The 11,304-nt window shown below is 39.8% G+C and overlaps 1 protein-coding gene across 3 annotated transcripts in view; it reads left to right on the forward strand.

The window, feature by feature from the left end:
- The window catches only part of CSNK1A1 (casein kinase 1 alpha 1), a 36,253-nt gene extending 25,417 nt beyond the window's left edge, over positions 1 to 10,836 (forward strand). For 2 of the 3 annotated variants that reach the window (XM_010118952.2, XM_086759217.1), the window contains 4 exons: positions 630 to 704; positions 1,926 to 2,032; positions 2,815 to 2,963; positions 8,161 to 10,836. In XM_010118952.2, coding sequence (XP_010117254.2) covers positions 630 to 704; positions 1,926 to 2,032; positions 2,815 to 2,963; positions 8,161 to 8,168 — 339 coding nt within the window. In that variant the 3' untranslated portion in view covers positions 8,169 to 10,836. The remainder of the gene's footprint in view (positions 1 to 629; positions 705 to 1,925; positions 2,033 to 2,814; positions 2,964 to 8,160) is intronic. The other variant, XM_086759216.1, reaches the window with a different exon arrangement.
- The last annotated feature ends 468 nt before the right edge of the window (positions 10,837 to 11,304 follow it).

Genomic DNA, 11,304 nt, shown 5'->3' on the forward strand with positions numbered 1-11,304 from the left:
AGTTGCACTTCAGCGATAATCTTCAGTCCAGTATATGGTATGACTGAATAATTATCAGCTGCAATAGGCTTGTGTCAAGTCTTACCACAAGCACGGCAAATATTTCTAATTTCTGTTATATAGACTTCAGTGATTTGTTTTCATATTTTAATTGTTTTTCTTCCTCCATGTGAGAGTTGTGTAACTCAAATGGCGTTGCAGCTGTAGATTTTCTAAAGAGGCAAGCAGCTTGTGAAATACTAGAACTCTTCAGCTGCAAATGAGTGTAATGGCTGCTTACTGAAACACACGGGCAGCCCTTGAATGGGGTACTGAGCAGGAATTAATAGAACTTTGGCAAATGGAAGTGCAAGTCTGGTCTGTTTAATGGACAAAAGCAGCAGCAATGAGAACTACACGAGCTGTGCCATGTGATGGGAGCATTAGACTGCGACAAATGGTATTAAACTGTGTCCAAATCTTAATACCAGATTGACCTTCATTCTCTTTGCAATAAGTGTGTGGGACTTGGAGATTTCACATAAAATACTTATGGTTGACCAAAGGATTTTTGTCATTTTTTTTGCTACTGTCCTTGTTAATCCAGTGTTGCACAATATCTCTTACATTGTGACCTACGTGTTCCACAGGCTGCAACAAAGAAGCAAAAGTATGAAAAGATTAGTGAAAAGAAAATGTCCACTCCTGTTGAGGTTTTGTGTAAGGTAAGAGTTTCCAAATGATGTCATACTGTGAAATGGAAGTTTTCTCTTGTTTTTTAAAACTAGAGCAAATATATTATAGTCACACGTGGTGTTTGCTGCTGAATGATACTTCTCTGGCAGTCATGGGTGCCTTGTGTTTGGCCACCCAACAAGACACTCAGTGTGTGTAACAGGGCAAGCATTACTGCTGTTTCTTGGCATAGTTTACGCCACCATCATTGCAGTTCTTGGTGACTGTTTGCTGTGCAAGCTCTCCAACTGTCATAAGTGAGGCTTGTTAATTTCTTCAACTGCTACAGTGAAAGTTCTACATGTGCCTCTTGGATAAATAAAACCAAGGCAGAGCTGTGTAGCTTGCCTGTATATACTTGTTTCTGGCTCTTCAAGATTGTTCAGATCATTTTCTGTATCTCATTGATGCTGTAGTGGAATTGGATGTCAAATGATCTTTAAAGCCATGTTGCAGAATGATGTTTTTCCAGTGCTGTCCTTTGGGTCTTAAGATTTCTCTTGAACTGTGGCAGCCGTATGCTTGTTAACAAAGGTCCTTGAGAACACATGGTAATTCTTGCACATCACACAGCAGCACTGAGGATCGTACTTCCTAGGCATGTGCATTCTTATACCCTTAGTCTGACAACATGTTCCAAACTGCTGAACTGTTACACCCCCTGTTTTATTTATTGTAGTACAGCACTGTTGCTGTATGCTATTACCTATTTACACGTAGACTTTAATATAGCATTAAATATGTAAAGCAGGGAGTCTTTGAAAGAAGTCTTCACAGATTGTCTTTACCTTTAATAGCGGTAACTGACCTTGCCTCTAGTGTACTCAAGTAGAGTATCAAGGAAAAATGAGTGGAATCTTTTAAGAGAATTACTAGTTATTTCAGAGACCTAGTTAATAAGAACTAGGTTTAATTAGGATGAGTGAAGTCCTTTAAATATATTGTATGTTGAAAGTTTTGGTAGCAGGGGGCTTGTGCTTGCAAAACACGCATCGGGGAAGGAATGTATACCTGGTAACTTGCTGACTAAATCCACTTTCTGAAATACAGAATAAATGAATAACTAGAGGCAAAGTGGAATTTACACGTATGATTCTTCAGCCGGTTTTGCTCTGCCATTACAGACAGAAATACACGTTTTTGCCTTCTTGGTAGGGTTGCTAGAAGCTTTTGCTGCAAGCCGTGGCTTGATTAACACTGTTGATTTACAGGGATTCCCTGCAGAATTTGCCATGTATCTGAACTACTGTCGTGGCCTGCGCTTTGAAGAGGCACCAGATTACATGTATCTGAGGCAATTATTCCGTATTCTTTTCAGGTCAGTCTCAAAGTGGAAAAGTACAGAAATTTTTCAGTGCTTTACCAGTCGGTAACTGTTCTGTGGGACTTGCACTGCAAAAAGCTACTCTGTATGTGTGTGGTGTAGGGAGTTCTTATGGGACTTTATTTCCATTTCAGAGTCTGAAAAGCTGTTTAAAGGACCTGAAAAATATTGTTCAGCATTAGTATTTTCCTCATGTTTGTAATTGACCCCTCGGTAGAAACATTTGAAGCTTTTTATGTCTGGAGATTGATGATGGGACTAGTGATAGTGTCCAGGAGATGAATTTCAATGGAGGGGAATAGTGCTGTTTTACTGAGCTTGTTAGAGTAACCAGAACATAAACTCAACCTTGTGGAGTCAACAGTGTCTGTCAAAAGAAGAGCTGGTACTGGTCTCAAGAGTCTCCCTTCAGGTTTCTGGAATCAAAAAGCAATTTTTATTCAATTATCTACAATGCTGTAGTCTCTCTTAAAAACTATACATGTTTTAAAAAAAAATACTGAGAACCTCAGTACAGACAAACAATAAGCTGGATTGTGAGGAAGTGCTGCTTCTACAAATGCAGACTTTTGTGTAGACAGTGAAGAAAATGCTGCTTAATGGTATTTGGGCTTGCTTCAAGAATCCCTTTACTCTTAGCATTTATATACCATTTATAATCTCCAAAGCAGCTTACCAGAAGAGTTAACCACTAGTTCTGGGTTTTTAGCAAAGGCTCGGTGTGAGCAATAAGGAAGTTGTGATGTGTTACAGTAAAGTATTTCACTCTCTTCTAGGACCTTGAACCACCAATATGACTACACATTCGACTGGACAATGTTAAAGCAGAAAGCAGCACAGCAGGCAGCATCTTCCAGTGGGCAGGGGCAGCAGGCCCAAACCCCCACAGGCAAGCAAACTGACAAATCCAAGAGTAACATGAAAGGTTAGTAGCCAAGAACCAAGTGACGCTACAGGAAAAAAAATTACACTAATTTGGACAATGTTGGCAATTTAAGTGTTAGATCAAGGAGGTGGTTTAAAAAACATATTTGGCTGTTAATTGAAAAAGCAAAAACAAAAGACGTCCTTGGAGAATTTGACTACTAACTTTATACCAAAATGTCCTTGTTCTTCATATCATTTCTTCTGGGGATGTTGGGTCATTTTAACCACTGCATCTTTGCTCCCACATTAACCACTTTCCAAAAACAAGAAACTGACTTGGTGTTGGGAATGTGACATTTTTTATTTATTTTTATTTATATATATACATATATGGTGTATATATATTTATATATATATGTAAAAATATATAATACAATCCAAAATCCTAGACCTAACACTTCTTAAGGGATGATTCTCATTAACTAGGCAAGGATCTAGAGACTTTGGGTTCTACTCTGTTCCAGCTGGTATAGTGCTGTGGGTTTGCTTCTGTTCTGTATGCCTCAAACATTGGAAAGAGAAAATTGTGAATGATCTGGCTTCCTCCAGTGGGTTTACATTGAGACATTTGGTCCAGAGCTAAAGGAAAGGACAAGTGAGCTCAAAATGTATTGCCTTAATCACAGAGTGACTCCGAACTGCTGTGGGCTGCCAAGTCACAATTTTCTGAAGTATATGGATGCTGTGGGATGGGGCTTCAGGTTTCTTGACTATTTTTAATGTTTCTAGGTTATGGTTTCAAAGGGAAATGTTGTGAAATGTTCGAGATATAATTGTGTAAAAACTGAAAACTTAGCTCTGAAAAGGCACATACAATTTTTTTACACATTCTAGAAGCTTTTAAAAATTTTGTGATGTAAATCTGCCAGTGTTGGTCTAGTAGGTCACTGGAACAAAACTGCTACTGCTAGAGACTATCACAGCTAGTCTTGTAAAGAAACTGATTCCTGAAGATGAGCTGTGGATAAAATTGAAGCTAATGAGGTTGGTTGAGTGAGAATAGGGAAGCTGAGTTTAAGTTATTGTTACTGAGGTTGTCTATCGAGATGCTGCTGCTTGCTACTCTTCAGTACGTTCTTGTCTTGACTATTATTCTTGTGTGTGTGAAATTACATATCAAGTTAATGTGGCAGACTTAGAAGTCAAAGAAATGCAAGAGTGTTTACAGTAATGTTACTAAAACACTGTTTTTCATGTATTGTGGTAGCATTCAAACATTACCAGGTGGCTTTAGTCAAAATAGCTATCCAAAAATACATCACTTCTTCATTTTTCTGGATGAAATAAAATACCTGCTAGTCTTTCTGAGACTCAATCTGAAGCAGTTTCTTGAAGAAAAAATATTTCCATGGGATACCATTAAATGTCAGATTCCTTGTAGCATTAAGAGTCCAACTTGTTTTGCTGGAGCCAACAGATGTTACAACACTGAAGGCTGTAAGCCAGTTTCTTCAACTGTAACACCAGTACATAGCAGACTGTGGGTGAGTGCCCCGGCTTAGATTGATTCCTGAAATATAGAAGCTCTGACTGGAGCTCAGAACCCACTACTGAATCCAGTCTGATGCTGGGCTGTGGAGAGGTTAGCTGCTAGAGCAGGAGGAAATAATTTGAGCAAAGATGCACATTCTTTGCAACAACTCATGTTTAAAGTGAAGGTCTTGCAGTAGGTGAGGTGTAAATGGACGCTGCCCTGGAAATCGAGTTGTACGCACTTGAAATACTGTTTTGCTGGTGAAGTATTCTGTGGCTTAATGTGCCACTCTCCTGCCTCAGGTGATCTCTGACCAAGTTCTATACTGTCAGTGAAGAAAAGGTCATGATAATGCTTATCTGCCTCCCCTTTCTAGTGATAATTTAGTGACAGTGTGCAAAGCTGGGTCTGACAAGCATGAGTAGCTGGGAGGCTGTCTTGCAGTTGAACCTCATAGACCATTCCTGTTTCTGATGGACCTTCCTCGTTGTACTGTTCTTTAGTAATGAGGCCCATTGCTATAGCTATGGAGAAGTTGTTTGTCTAGCAGAATTTCATTGACTCTTGCACTGAGTAACAGCCTTCTGGGGGAACAACTCCCTGCTCTGTGCCCCCATCATGAAGAAAAAGCTTGTGACCTTCAAATTGATCAAGCTGTAATGTCAGCAGAGCATTAAAATAGTGCTTGTCAAACATCTAAAGACTTCCCCAGCTTCCTGAAATAGTTAGCTTAGTCTCTTCATCAAAGTAATGATTCCAGATTCCTAAATTCCTACAAGCCTTTTTGTGGGAAGTATTGCCTGTTACTGAAGATTTTTCTGAAACTAGTTCAGCTCAAGCTTGAGGAGGCTTCTGTGTTGCTGTCACATTGAAGATCAATGAAATATAGGGTTTATTTTTTCCAGGGTTCAGTTAAATTCTCATGTAGTTGCTGTAGCAAAGGCTCTGCTTAAGTGGCTTAAAAGACTTGCAGGATCAAATTGTACCCCTTTGGTAACCATATCCAGTTTAAGGAGAGTACTGGAAATAGCAAGTTACAGGTGCATTTATTGGTTAAAATCTTACAGTACGCCATATGAAGTGGAAGTGCTATTGAAGATGTGTATCTTGGGAGTGAAGCAGGGGAGCTGTGAAATATTAATTCTTTCAAAGAATGTTCAGAGACTTAGCTTATTTGGACAGTGTGCGCATTTATAGATATTCCTGGCTGCCTTCACTCAGATCCATATTAAACCATCTCACTGATTCCTATAGGTTATTCAGGCTGAATATTCTATTTGGTTCCAGAGTGGCCTGTTCTGTCAATGGCCTTTTTTCTCTTTTATTTTTTTTCCCCATCCCTCTCTGGAACTCTGTGCAGTGTCTTTGTAACAACAAGATCAGCTGGTTTTGAACTTGTGAGAGGTGAACTGTTTCAACAGACAGAGCTTCTCTGCTGACTCTTGATTTCTTGACAGTGCAGCAGATGTTCAGGTGTGATACACAATAATGCTTGCAGTCACCTTCCCTCAGTCATAAAACTAACTCAAGCAGTCAGGCTCTAGGATAAAGTCTATCGGTTCCATGTTGCTAGTTCCATTTGGTTTTAATTCCCTTCAGTGTAGCATTCTCTAAGCCCGTCAGCAGTCCCATTAGCATTCACTGGACACCTGTGGTCGTGGCAGTATTTCTCAGAACAGACTATTAGTTCCTTACTTGAGGTTTAGCCAGCTGACAACTAAATACTTCTCACTCCTTGTCTCTGCAGCTACTTTATAGAAAAAAAGTTGGAACACCTCTCAAGTAGAGGAGCAAACAGGACCGAACAGTTACTCTTCCCCCATTGATCAGATCTGCAGCTACAGTAACAATAAAGCAATTTGAGTATCACTCGCATAGCATAGAGATTACCAGTGGTTTGGGTAACACCCCGGAGGGACGAGGAATGACGAATGTGCAGATTTGAGCTGCTGCTGCTGTATATAGTGAAGATTTGTTAAAAGATGCCAGCAGAAACTCTTCAGCGTGTTCTTCGTACTGGCAAAGCCTTTTGTGCTACATGAATGTCTCAACATCTTGTTTGAGAGCTGTGGTTGTGCTGGGTTTGGCAGCACTCCTATGTAGTCTTAATAGGACTTACAAGGGATGTTGTGGGTTGGATCCAGTTCCCTGTTGGTCTCTGTAGAGTTGGGCATTCTCTTGCCTGTAATACCTTGGATCTGAGGTATCCTAACAAATAGAAGCGTATCATTTTTTAGCGTGTTCTTTGTTCTCAAGTTCAGGATCCCATTTTCATTTGAAATGTCCAGGCTTCTAAAGCAATGACTTGAGCTATTTCTTTCCACATTTCTTTATTTACTTTGTTTTGGCTGCTTTGATGGAGAAAGTGGTTCATATGATGAATCAGTGTTCACTGCTGAATATGCTAAATGGAAAAACAGTGTAGCTTTTGGTTATATGCATCAAGTAGGGGTTGTAGACAACTTTATGCCAGTGGAACTAAGGAATCCCTGGGGCTTCTGTGAGAATTTGCACTCAAATGGGAATGATTGTCTTAATTCTGGGAAGGGATTTTTTTTAACTAGTAGTGCTGGATAAAGAGAATTGTCCTCCAGTGCATTAAGATTGGGTTCAAATAAAGTTATTGAATCTCTTCTAAATTACCTGTAGCCTATTCTGGAAGAGTTAAAGCTGTCTTCTGGGTGCTGTCTAGATATGGTTTTGATCGGCTGTCAGGCTGTGTTTAAGACTTGTTTGCTCTTGATTCTTTTTGGATGATAGCACAAGCTATAGCTGAGGTCAGCTTATCCGTATTTCGCTCTGAAGAGATTTCTGTTGCAAAAACTGAGAGCTGTTGCTCAGATGAATTCATACATCAGAAAGCTGAATTCATACATGCAGAAAGCCATGCTGTTTGGAGAGCATCCAGAATGGAAACTTGCTTGGCAAAGTAGTCGTTGGTTGAGACTCGTTACCTCTTTAAAGCACAGTGCTGCTACCTGAGTCACCAGAAATTAGTATCTAAGCAGTCACATGAAGACTGGCTTAGCTTGCAGTAACTGGTTCTTTGAGATCTGTGTCTATATTCCTTTACTCTCCCTCTTCCACAATGTCTTGAACTTGTCATTTGGAGTTTTGAACTTTAAGACACTCCATGTCCCCTGTCACATCAGTTGTTTCGCTTGTCCTTCCAAAGACAGAAGGTATGCTGGGTTCCTAGCCAAAGGTTCTCACTTCTCTTCTGGTTGCCCAGAGCGTTGTACGTGTGAGCATGTAGTGAACACCAGTTACTGTAAGGTAAGTTTATTCCTGTTCCTTTTCCTCGCGTCTGTGTGATGCTGCTGTACTGCGTCTCTGAAGAGCACCACTGCAATCGGATGACAGTTTGACATTCAAGGGTATAAACACGAGACACTGCAGACAAGTAGAAAACAATCCTATGAAATTACATCCTGCTTCCACATCTTGTTTTCAAACTTTTGGTCTGAATTCCTGTTTGAGGAACATGGCATCCAGCTGGTGCATAAGCCTGTTTTCCAGTGCAGCAGTAGGTGTGAGTGAGAGATGTGTGTGGTGGCAAATGCTAATTAGCTTTGGAAATGGACACCAGGAACTCTGCAATTCTGAGACAGAGCAGCATTTTCCCCTTTGAATGACCATAACTGATGTTTAATTCCTACTGTGAAGGCTGTTTCTCATTTTCATCCCGTATCAGTAAGTCGCCCTTATGTTTATCTTGCAGGTTTCTGAGCATGGCGAGGATGGGACAAAGCAGAGCAGATTGGAGCAGGACTTGTCACTCCCCAAATCCTAGAAATTTTAGTTCATACGTACACTTGCCAGTGGCTGTGGGCAACCATTTACTTGGTGTAAAGAACTTAATATCAGTATAAACTGGCTCTGGGCAGTGTCAATGATGCTGCACTTTGAGTTGTAGCAGCTGTAATTGTGAATATTACTGAGATAGTGAAACATGGTGTCCAGTTTTCTATTGCATTTTTTTCAAGTGGAAAAGTTGACTAATGGTTGACACACAAGTGGAGAAAATTGTGCATATGCCAATTTTTGTTACCTTTTTACTTTGAACTACACTGCTTATGAGATCTCATTGTTTTGGAAGAATGGCATGAACAGTCTTCAGCAACAGTTGTGATAATTGTAAATGCTCACAATTGTGCACTCTTTTCTGATTATTCCTCCCTGGGTTTTGAAAGTTGTACACTTAAAACATTCTTAAAGTTGTTGGCTTCTATGTGCAACATACCAAGCCAGCTGACATGGTAGTAACCAAAGATTCCAGTTTTTAAGCATATGAAAGACTCTGCCTGCTTACCTGTGCTAGAAGTAACAGCATCTAAAGTGAAGACTTAAGAGAAACTTAGCGACTACTAGATAATCTTTAGGACTCTGCATTAACTCTATAATGTTCTTGGTATAAAAGGAAAAACAGCATATTTGTCACAAAATTTAGTTAACATCTTACAACTGAACCTGTATGTAAGTTGCTTAGATAAATGTAATCACTGTAAACATCTATATGATCTGGGATTTTGTTTTTATTTTGAAGCAGGAGCTTTTTTGTTTACAAGTTCATTAAAACTAAAAACTGTTTCTGTAAGGAAATGAGATTTTTTTTTTTAATTTGCCTTGTTAATTCAGTTTAAGAAATCTACATTACCCTGTTTTTAAACCAAGTTTCAAGGCCATTTGTTAAGCAAAAGAAGTCGTATTTCTTTCTAAATCATTTTAGATTTAGTGTTGTAACTCTTCCTCATTTTGTTTTTAAATAAATTTTGTATTTTTTCCTTGAAGGGGAAGGGCAGTCTTGCATTTTTATAACTTATTGTTTGAGACCAGCCCTCTATACTAAGATTGGATTTTTTAAAACGAAATGGCATCTTTTGCAGACCCAGTACTGGCAGCCTCTGAGCGTTGCCATGTCATGCATCGACTGGACTGCCTTGTGATTGCCAATTTTGAGAAAAATTTGAATGGAGTATTTGGATGGTTTTAAACCAAGGCATTTTCTTTCAATTTCTTGTGAAGTGAATATGACCAGATTTGCTCTTGTTCTTGGGGACAGCCTCGCACCATGCAGAGTTCACATTGGTTACTGCCCCAGGCTGTCTTCCTTCTCACTCCTATTCTAGCCCAGCTGAAAGAAAGAAATACTTTTATTGCTGGTAATTCTTTAACAGTGTAATTTATTCCTTTATAGCATGTCAGAATAAATTAAAAAAAAAATGTCTGAAAATGCTGCCAGATGCCTATTGTGTAAATGTTGTTTGTATGTTAGCTTTTTGGACAGTTTCCATGCATGTAGCAGAGTTTCTGCTCACAGTTCATATTTTTACTGTTTGAAAAGGTCTTTCATTTTGAACACTGTTTCTTCAAGATCATAATACTTACACTGTGCACTCTGTCATCACAGAGTGGTAATCTGGATCAAGGCCGCACTCTTGTGCGGTCGCTATGCATACATCCTTTACGAGGAGGATCTGCCCTGAGAAGACGTTAAACTTTAGCTGGAGAACATTGTGTGCTAATAAACATTTGTATAGATAATCTGGGAGTACAGCGAGGCAAAAAGTCTGCTGAGCTTCAGAGATATCGGTGTACATTTGGAAACTTCTGAGTCAGAGCAATCTCTCTCTGTTACCTGGAAGGTAGAAGAAGAAATGTAGCTCGGTCTTCTGGCTGGGATGTTTTCCTAGGCCCTGAGTATTGCCCTGTCCAAATCAGGATGCTTTACAAGCAGTGCCTCATATGAGAACTGGTATGTTTCTAAGAACTGCTATCTAGAATACTATGTTATGTCCTTCCATAATATTTCTACTGTCTAGGCAGTGCATCTGAAAACATGCATTGGCAGAAGGGAAAGAAGCATCGATGAAATGCTGCTGTGGCAGCTGTTTTCAAGAGTGGCTTGGAATTGGTTTGGCACCACTTTTCTTGCTTTGACGTGAGGTATTTGAAAGTTGGAGGAAATAATTTCTTTTCAGGAAAAGAAAGTATTTCCTCTGTCCATTAAATTTACTCATGACTTTGAGGAGGGTTGTCAAATTTTAGAAACAAAACTGCCCTTGATAAGCACTGTAACAAGAACGGTTCATAGCTTGGAGTGTCAAAATGCATTGGTTTGTAGTTCTTACAACTGCAGCCTTGTCCTGAGGAGGAGCGTGGAGTCCAGTCAGTCTTCCAGGCATGGTGTGTTTATAGAGTTTATTTCTGCACAGAAGTGTGAGCTTAACTGTCAGCTGTCGTGCTGCTTTGCAGAAACCAGCCTGCCCCAGACATGCTGAACAATGAACAAAATGGCAACCTTCCTTGAACAGATGCTGTGATACCGAACACTTTTGCTGTATGATCTATTTGGTTTGTAACAGACTTAAAGCATTAAAAACTATGTGGATCTTGACTTCTGGTTGCAGCTCTGCAAAGGTTTTGTGTTGGGAGGTTTACTCTTATCGACTGTCCTGATGAAAAGTCAAAAACTTCTGCCAGCAACCCCAGGCCCTTTACAAGTAGTTACCGTTGTAACAGTGGCCATGAAGTGTGAGAACTACAGCCTCATGTTCCCTGGAGAGTGCTAGAATTCAGGTAATGACACTAGGCTGTGACGACAGGTTCTTAATCATCTTACTGAGCTGTGTACAGAGTTTCAAAGCAATTTATTAACCTCCTTATAGCAACTCTGAGAGCCCTCTAAGGGCTCCCTTAATTTGGATTGTGGGGTGCTCATACATGTACCATACTAGTTCATTATTTTTAACCTCTTTAAGCCATGCCTCTTTCTTTTCTCCCATAAAAGGCTCTGAAAGGAGGACAGGCTGCTCTGGGTTTGTTATTAGTGATATTTGTAACATCGCTCACTGCCTTGCCTACT

The sequence above is a fragment of the Chlamydotis macqueenii genome, chromosome 14, assembly GCF_036417535.1.
Source record: "Chlamydotis macqueenii isolate bChlMac1 chromosome 14, bChlMac1.mat, whole genome shotgun sequence".
Classification (NCBI taxonomy): domain Eukaryota; kingdom Metazoa; phylum Chordata; class Aves; order Otidiformes; family Otididae; genus Chlamydotis; species Chlamydotis macqueenii.